General features: G+C 36.1%; 1 protein-coding gene across 3 annotated transcripts in view; it reads left to right on the forward strand.

Annotated features, from left to right (window-relative positions):
• LOC108712940 (beta-1,4-galactosyltransferase 1) overlaps nucleotides 1–3,285 on the forward strand; it is a 54,970-nt gene extending 51,685 nt beyond the window's left edge. For all 3 annotated transcript variants that reach the window (XM_018255492.2, XM_018255483.2, XM_041562122.1), the window contains 2 exons: nucleotides 916–1,020; nucleotides 1,854–3,285. In XM_018255492.2, coding sequence (XP_018110981.1) covers nucleotides 916–1,020; nucleotides 1,854–2,007 — 259 coding nt within the window. In that variant the 3' untranslated portion in view covers nucleotides 2,008–3,285. The remainder of the gene's footprint in view (nucleotides 1–915; nucleotides 1,021–1,853) is intronic.
• Nucleotides 3,286–9,735: the final 6,450 nt, after the last annotated feature.

Raw genomic sequence — 9,735 nt, forward strand, 5'->3', positions numbered from 1 at the left:
TCTGAAACCTTCGATGAACTTTCTCATGACTTTCCTACGCAGAGCAACATTATAATAGGTTAACAGAAACCTGTACCTGTATCAGCCTGTTTTTCCAGAAACAAAAACAGCTGTCATTGTTATCTGCTCTTTGCTTTTCATATCACCCAATGGGATTGCAACTTTTTATGGAGAATTTCCAACCTTAGCAACTGGGAGAAAGGATATCTATAGATTACACTATTGAGCCTTTTTCAATTCAGTGAGAAAAAGTTCTCATTCTTTATCAAGTGAAAACTCATGGACAAGATTTGAGGAGAAAAAACTTTTCTCCAAATTCAGTTCCAGTGTATTCCCATAGACTTCAATTGCATTTTCACTTTATAAACCGTGGGTTTTTCTGAACTGAATTGCATCTCAAATTGAATCTCGTCCATGACTTTTCAGGTGATAAACCTTTTTCTTTGAATCAAATCTGGCCCATTGATGGAAAAGTATAGGAAAAAAGTATAGGAAGAGTTCATGGTGAGTGGTATTTGAACAATACTGTTGCAGAGGGCAGTTGGATACTACTGTCCCTGGAGCCATACAGTCATTTTTATATAATATACATTGAACTGCAATTCAACTCTCCATGGGCAAGATTCAATTCATTGAGAAAAAGTTATCTCATGGTTTATCACATGAAAACTCGTGATTCAATTCAAGGAGAAAAAACTTTTCTCTGAATACATTTTCACATGATAAATAGTGTCATATTTTCTGAACTGAATTGCACCTCAATTTGAATCTCTTCCATAAGTTTTCACGTGATAAACCTTTTCCTCAACAAGTTTAATCTGGCCCTTTGTGTGATACGTTGGTTCCAGCATGTCTTGCACACTGTCAACAATCCGGAGTTTTTTATACACTGAATGTTTTCTCTCTTCTTGCCAGAGTGGTGGCTGTGGGACTGAAAGTTGACCGTCCAGACCAAACAATTGCCAGATCCAGAATGATTTCTCATAAAAGAGATCCTGGTAATGAAAGAAATGGAAAGAGGTACGAAGAACTCATTTGATACTGATTTCATTTTAGGGGGTTATTTACTAAAATCTGAATTTATCTCATATTATATATTAAAAAAAGCACGACCAAACTCCCATGCCTGATTTTAGCTTATATATCAATAAAAAAACTTGATTTAATCAAATTGTGGAAAAATTCAAGAAAATCAAGAAAAAACCGAATTGCTCAAATTTTTGGGGCTTTTTTCCAGAATCACTAGATTTTTTCAAGTTTTTGCCCGAAAAAGTTGGATTCTCTGGCGAAAAGCCTCCGAAGCCCCAGATAACTTCAGTTTGAGATAGGTGCCTCTCCCATTGACTAATACAGGACCTCGACAGGTCTGAGATGGTGGATTTTCGGAATCAGGCTTTTTGCAGTATTGGGGTATAATATATTACGAAAAATTCACTTTTTTTATTTCTCAAGTTTTTACCATTCTGACTTTAATAAATAGCCCCTTAGAATTATGTTTATGTTAATACAGAAAAATTATAATATATGACGGAAACAGGAGTCAGTCTTGAACAGATATTTGATTTGGCAGGGAGTTGTAATATTTGCACGCATAAATGCACAGGCTGTCAGTCCATCTCGACTGCCTTTTCTATTAGTTCTTTTATTCACATACTTTATCGCTTGCACAAAAGAAACTGCTTTATTGAAGTGAATCACTAAGAAAGAATATTTTACAAGTTTCAGCAAACCAAGTTGCTTGTCGATGTAACTTGGCTCACTGTATTCTGCACACCATTTTTTAAAACAATAGACCATTTCTGGAATCATTTGTCATTATCTAGAATATAATTCTGTTCTTTTTGTTTGCCCAGCTTTCCTCTAATAAGAAAGGCCTATAAACGTCTGCATCAGGATGGACTGAGTTCCCTGAATTACACCATTATCAGTATAACTAGTCATAAACTTTATACAAAAGTCACAGTGGATATTGGGGATGGAGAAGATGCTTCCCTTGAAGCCAATTAGAGAAAAGAACTGTACTCACCTAATTTATTAACATTATTTAAAATGGCATTCTTAGGAAAACTAGGTATCTAAAATGCTGTTTTTAAAACATCATCTCCAAAGACTGTATTGTACGGACGGATCTTAATGAGTTCATTATTTTAGTGGACAATTAAGAGGACCCTCTGCAACTTAATTAAATGGCAAAACCCATGTCTTCGGTCAAATCTGCTACACTGTGCCAATGCCAGTGCACCTTTCTTGTGACTTCTCATTATAGAACAAACAACATAACGGCGTGCCAATACGAAGGCAGTTGGCTTACTCTTCTCATCAACATAGAAGTTTTCATTTACAAGATCTCCAAAAACGGGGCTTTTGCAGCCTATGTGTGTAGCTGTATTTAACTACATACTCAACTCAACCTGTCTTTGTTCTTCAACTGGATACCAGAAGGCATTATGTCCGCAGCAATGCTCAGAAAAATTTCATTACCTGTCAGAATGTGAACTTTGTATCTGCAAAAAGCAGTATTAGAAAAAGTATTAAAAAGTATGAATGTATAATGGTATACCTGTAGTATGATTCACTGTACAATGTGTACATATATAGATTACTAAAAATATAGCGAGATTTTTATGGGACTTGTATATAAACATTGTTTGGTATAATAAGACATTTTAGATGAATTAAAATGACATAAATCATTCAATAATACAGCTTCATCAACTCATATTGCTCAGAGCATGCATTTTTAGAGACAGTCTAAAGAAAAATGGGGGATCTTTGGAATTATTACAGATACGTCAACTCACCTGTATTTTTCAAGAGTCACCCTAATTTAACCCCCTTTCACCTGGCCATCTGCAGTAACAAGTCCATCACATCCTGTCAACAATTTGCCACCAAAATAATTACTTATCCACTCCACTCCGAACCTCTTGTATTGGTTTTGATTTTTTTTTGTATGTTCACTATATACACCCATTTATTGTACAATGCTCTAGAGTATGTTTGCATTCTATAAATGCAAACATATTCTAAAAATAATTAAATACTTTAATACATTTTAATACATGTTATAAATACTTTATAAATACTTGTTAATAAATATTTACTGTTTACCTGGCTGCAAGTGGAGAACAAGCATTTCATTGTGGTGTGTCATGTGTGCTGGTAAAGCATGCACAATGAAAGACTGAATTTGAATGAAAACAAAAGTTTGCATTAAGCCATTAAAAGGTACAATTTCCTACAATATTTACATTTGAGATTATTATTAAATACTTTAATATGTTATCTGAGTCTTGGCAATGTTATTATTTATTTTTATTTAATTTTTATTGAATAACAAAAGGTCAGTCCACGTGCACAACAGGAATCAGGACATCAGAAACTAAAAACGAAAAGGGCATTGCTACAAAGGGTAATACAAATCTTATAATACAACAAAGTATTTTTCAAACATATATTTAAAAATTGAATTGAAGAACTTTGCAGCAAATTGGCAAAATGAGGTTCAGTGTTGGTAAATGCAATGTTATGCACTTTACATTTAAATAACATAAACCCCAGTTATCCAATAGACGGTAGTGTTTTGGGGTATACTTAACTGAAAACAAGTTGTGGGTTTTATGGGTAACAAATTGCAGCTCTAAAGAATGTCAGTCAGTGTCTACAAAAGCAAATACAATGCCCTTTTTAACTTGAGCAAAAAATCATAAACTTGCCTAAAAACCCCTGTTTTGTAGCACTTCCATTATACTTAAATATACTTTTACTTAGCCTTTTGAGTGCTCCCACAACTCCCTTTTTGTATATTGTATTGTAACCTGAAGCTGTGGCTGAGCTTCATATGTGGTTTGTAATAGCACCCCATACCCACCCCTTTATTCTAATGGTGGTCCTATGCTTTTAAATATGGGCGTCGGTTTGGGCAATTTCTCCCTCTTAAAGGCTGTATACTGGCGGGGGAGGATCTAACCCTCATACTGAAACCAAGGTTCAACGAGAGACTGATTAGAAGTAATGCTACTATGCAGAGAAGTAAAATACTTTTTTATACTATGGCCAGAGGTAAACAAGTTAGGGAGCACCGTATGGGGTTTACCTTGACGTGGTATGGTGGCTTATCAACTTTATGACTTATCATAACTTTGTAACTAAAAACCCCTGTTTTGTAAACACATGCACTTGCATTTATACTGAATTACTTATGAGACAGGGGACCAGGGAATGTGCATTAAAAAGTAGCACTTTCATTATACTTAAATATACTTTAACTTAGCCTTTTAAGTGCTCCCACAACCCCCCTTTTTGTATAATGGCTAATTCTAAGAAACTTTTCAATTGGTCTTAAATCTTTATTTTTTTATAACTGTTTAATTATTTGCATTCTTCTTCTGACTCTTTCCAGCTTTCTAATAGGGGTCACTGACCCCATCTAAAAGACAAATGCTCTGTAAGGCTACAAATGTATTGTGATTGCTACTTTTTATTACTTGTTTTTCTGTTCAGGCCTCTCCTATTCATTTTCCAGTCTTTTATTCAAATAAATGCATGGTCGCTAGGATAATTTAAACCTTAGCAGCCAGATAGCTAAAACTGCAAACTGGAGAGCTGCTGAATGAAAAGAAAAATCACACAAAAAACACAAATAATAAAAAATGAAAACCAGTTGCAAATTGTCTCAGAATATCCCTCTCTAAAAGTTATCTCAAAGGTGAACAACCCCTTTAAGAGTGGCTTGGATGTTTCTTGAACAAGTATAATATACAAAGCCATAGTAATCTTAAAATGTAGAATTAGTTTTGTTATCAATAGACTAATGCAGTTTACAAAAAGTTTGTTAAAAGCAAACACAGGTGCCCAGGATACTAATGTAGCTCTGTGGCTGCCAAACCATTACCTAATCTTCATTGGTTACTTATTATATGGCATTTAGCCAAGAGATTTGTGAATTGTTGATGTGGTGCTATTATTATAGATTTGTTAGCCTGACAAGTAAAGATGTTATAATGTTTATTTAAAAGAAATGTTTTTTAAACTCCATTTTAACTCACACGACACTTTAAAGGGATACTGTCATGGGAAACATGTTTGTTTTGTGTTTTAAGAAACCCCCATCAATTAATAGCATTGCCCCAGCAGACTTCTGCATTGAAATCCATTTTTTAATAGAGCAAACAGATTTTTTTATATTTAATTTTGAAGTCTGACATGGTACTTGGCATGTTGTCAGTTTCACAGGAGCCCCCAGTCATGGGACTTGTGCTCTAATAAACTTCAGCTACTCTTTATTGCTGTACTGCAAGATGGAGTGATATCACCCCCTCCCAGCATCTTAACAGAACAATAGGAAGGTTACCAGATAACAGCTCCTTGGTATATATAAGTGTTAGCAGAGAGCTGATCTGAACTGCATGTGCAGCTTCTCTGTAAGTGAGGACAGACACACCAACTTCTGTGTGAACAATAACTTGGTTGCTTTATAGAACTCAGCATAAACACTTCAGCATAACATGTATGCAACAGGAACTTTTCATAGAGAGCAGACACAGGAAGAGGAAGAAGAAAATCACACAGGGTTACAGGTCAAACATGACATCACATTGCTAAGCAACAATAGACCCTCCCTGAATAAAGTAACATGCACTGGAACAATCTCTGTCTGTTGTTTTCCAACAATAAGAACAGCACTGAATATCACTCAATCCAAGTCCCACTGTGACTCCTTCAGTTACATTGAGTAGGAAAAACAATAGCCTCTCAGAAAGCAGTCCATAGTGCTGCGCTTACTCTTTTGGAAAGCACATGACCAGGCAAAATGACCCGAGATGGCTGCCTACACACCACTATAAAAACAAAAAAAAAATTTGTTGGTTCAGGAATGACATTTTATATGGTAGAAAAAATTATTTGTAGTATAATTTTGAAATAAAAACTACACCATACAAATCATGACATAGTAACATAGTAAGTAAGGTTGAAAAAAGACATGTCCATCGAGTTCAACCTTTTTTTTATTTTTTTATTAACTACCTATCTGCCAGTTGATCCAGAGGAAGGCAAAAAACCCATCTGAAGCCTCTCCAATTTGCCTTAGAGGGGGAAAAATTCCTTCCTGACTCCAAAATGGCAATCGGACTAGTCCCTGGATCAACTTGGACTATGAGCTATTTCCCATAACCCTGTATTCCCTCACTTGCTAAAAAGCTATCCAACCCCTTCTTAAAGCTATCTAATGTATCAGCCTGTACAACTGATTCAGGGAGAGAATTCCACATCTTCACAGCTCTCACTGTATAAAAACCCCTTCCGAATATTTAGGCGGAACCTCTTTTCTTCTTATCGGAATGGGTGACCTTGTGTCAGCTGGAAAGACCTACTGGTAAATAAAGCATTAGAGAGATTATTATATGATCCCCTTATATATTTATACATAGTCATCATATCACCGCTTAAGCGCCTCTTCTCCAGCGTGAACATCCCCAATTTGGCCAGTCTTTCCTCATAGCTAAGATTTTCAATACATTTTACCAGCTTAGTTGCCCTTCTCTGTACCCTCTCTAATACAATAATGTCCTGTTTGAGTGATGGAGACCAAAACTGTACGGCATATTCTAGATGGGGCCTTACAAGTGCTCTATACAGTGGAAGAATGACCCCCTCCTCCCTTGACTCTATGCCCCTTTTAATACAGCTCAAGACCTTATTTGCCCTTGATGCTGCCGACTGGCATTGCTTGCTACAGCCTAGTTTATCATCTACAAGGACTCCAAGGTCCTTTTCCATAATGGATTTGCCTAGTGCAGTGCCATTAAGGGTATAAGTGGCTTGGATATTTTTACATCCCAGGTGCATGACCTTACATTTATCAACATTGAATCTCATTTGCCACTTAGCTGCCCAGATTGCCAGTTTGTCAAGATCATGTTGCAAGGATGCCACATCCTGGATGGAATTAATTGGGCTGGATAATTTTGTGTCATCTGCAAACACTGATACATTACTTACAACACCCTCCCCATGGTCATTAATGAACAAGTTAAATAAAAGTGGACCCAATACTGAGCCCTGGGGGACCCCACTAAGAACCTTACTCCAAGTAGAGAATGTCCCATTAACAACCACCCTCTGTACCCGATCCTGTAGTCAGTTTCCTATCCACGTGCAAACGACTTAATTAAGCCCAACATACCTTAGTTTAGAAAGCAGTCGTTTGTGGGGCACGGTATCAAACGCTTTGGCAAAATCCAAATAGATCACATCTACTGCCCCCCCCACTGTCCAGAATCTTACTTACCACATCATAAAATGCAATCAAATTCGTCTGACATGACCTATCCTTCATAAAGCCATGCTGATTGTTGCTCATAATGCCATTCATTAGGATAAAATTTTGAATGTGATCCCTTAACAAGCCTTCAAATAATTTGCCCACCACAGATTTCAAGTTTACTGGCCTATAATTGCCAGGCTGAGATCGTAATCCCTTTTTAAATATTGGAATAACATCATCTTTTTTCCAATCCATAGGCACCATACCAGATGACAGTGAATCTGAGAAAATCAGAAATAAGGGCTGGTCTAATACTGAACTAAGCTCTCATAGAACCTGGGGGTGTATGCCATCAGGCCCCTGGAGCCTTGTTTACATTAATTTGTATTAAAGCTTTTTGAACCATATCCTGAGTCAGCCACTGACTAGATTTAGCTGAACCATTCGTGCAGTTATAAAGTGACAGAATTACTTTAAGCCTGGTTTTATGCTCAATAGATTTTGAGAAAATTTTTTTTTTATGAGGAGTTCAGCAGAAACCTATGGTGTTATTTACTAAAATCTGAATAATCTCATTATTAGAATAAAAAAAGTTTGACCAAACTACCATGTCCGATTTTGTCTTATTTATTAAGATAAAATTGAGCAATAACCCGAATCGCAGAGAGAATCGTGAGATGGTGGATTTTCAGATTCTGGCTTTTTGCTGCATTGGAGTATAATAAATCTTGAAAAACTCTAGGGTTTTTTTCCATGGAAAATTCGAGATTTTGCCCCAAAAAGCCAGACAAGATAAATTCATGGTTTAGTAAATAACCCCCCCTAGGCACAGGGGTGGCAATGTATGTGATCTACTTAGGTAGATACAGAACTAGTAATAAGCAAAACTGTTCCATTTTGCCAGAAAATTTGCAGAACTGCTGAAAATTTCGCAAAACTGGAAAAATTCGCAAAAAGTGTAACTTTTTTTCTCCCTCAATGGGGATTTTTTCTTGAGGTGACTTTTTTATCCGGACGACTTTTTGTCCAAACGCATTAAAGTCAATGGCCATTTTTTTGTCTCTGTGACATTTTTGTTGCTGAGAATTTTTTCCATGCCTGGTGAAAAAATTCACTCATCACCATAGAGAACTGGCTGATGTTTTCTATTTCAATAAGTTTTTATTAGTCAACTTACACAGGATTAGTTTATTCATACATTTCCTTTCTGTTGGCATTGTAATAATTGTCTATGTGTTTACTAATGATACTACAGTGTGCAAAAAAAAAAAAAGTTCTATAGAGGATATTTCTATTCTGCTGACAAAAACTATGCCTGGACAGCCAACTGGCAAATGAGGTTTAGAACTTGATAAGAAAAAAAGACTATATATTATTATTAATAGTTTTGATTTGTCTTCGTTTATGCAAGTTGTAAATAAAGGAATCTATTATTCTTTTAAGAATGCATTTATTATTTATCATCTATTTCATCACCTTTCTTCTTAACACTGAAGTGAACATACTTGATCAAGTTCTGTATTTGTCTTGTACTTTATCCACATGGGGAACAAGGACTGCATTACATGCCACAAGTGAAAGCCAAGAAAAGAAATGAAAACAATTCATAACTAGTGTCTTTGTCTTCCCTAAGTAATGCTAATATATACATTCATATGAAAACATTTGGGAACCCCTCTCAATTCTTTGGAATTTTTTTATTCCAAAGAATTGGCTGAGCTTTCAAAGTAGCAACTTCCTTTTAATATATAACATGCCTTATGGAAACAGTAGTATTTCAGCAGTGACAAAGTTTATTGGATTAACAGAAAATATGCAATATGCATCATAACAAAATTAGACAGGTGCATAAATGTGGGCATCCTAACAGAGATATTACATCAATACTTAGTTGAGCCTCCTTTTGCAAATGTAACAGCCTCTAGACGCCTCCTATACCCTTTGATGAGTGTCTGAATGGTGGTATTTTTTACCATTCGTCCATACAAAATCTCTCCAGTTCAGTTAAATTTGATGGGTGCTGAGCATGGACAGCCTGCTTCAAATAATCCCATAGATTTGCTATGATATTCAAGTCGGGAGACTGTGACGGCCATTCAGAATATTGTACTTCTCCCTCTACATAAATGCCTTTGTAGATTTTGAAGTGTGTTTAGGGTCATTGTCTTGTTGGAATATCTAATCCCTGGGTAACTTTGACTTTGTGACTGATGCTTAAACATTATCCTGAAGAATTTGTTGATATTGGGTTGAATTCATCCGAGGGCCCTAGTCCCTACACTAGCCACACAGCCCCACAGCATGATGGAACCTCCACCAAATTTGACAGTAGGTAACAGGTGTTTTTCTTGGAATGTGGTGTTCTTCCTCCGCCATGCAAATAACTAAATTTTTGTCTCATCAGTCCAAAGCACTTTGCTCCAAAATGACTGTGACTTGTCTAAATGAGCTTTTGCATACAAAAACAT

The sequence above is a fragment of the Xenopus laevis genome, chromosome 1L, assembly GCF_017654675.1.
Source record: "Xenopus laevis strain J_2021 chromosome 1L, Xenopus_laevis_v10.1, whole genome shotgun sequence".
NCBI classification, from domain to species: domain Eukaryota; kingdom Metazoa; phylum Chordata; class Amphibia; order Anura; family Pipidae; genus Xenopus; species Xenopus laevis.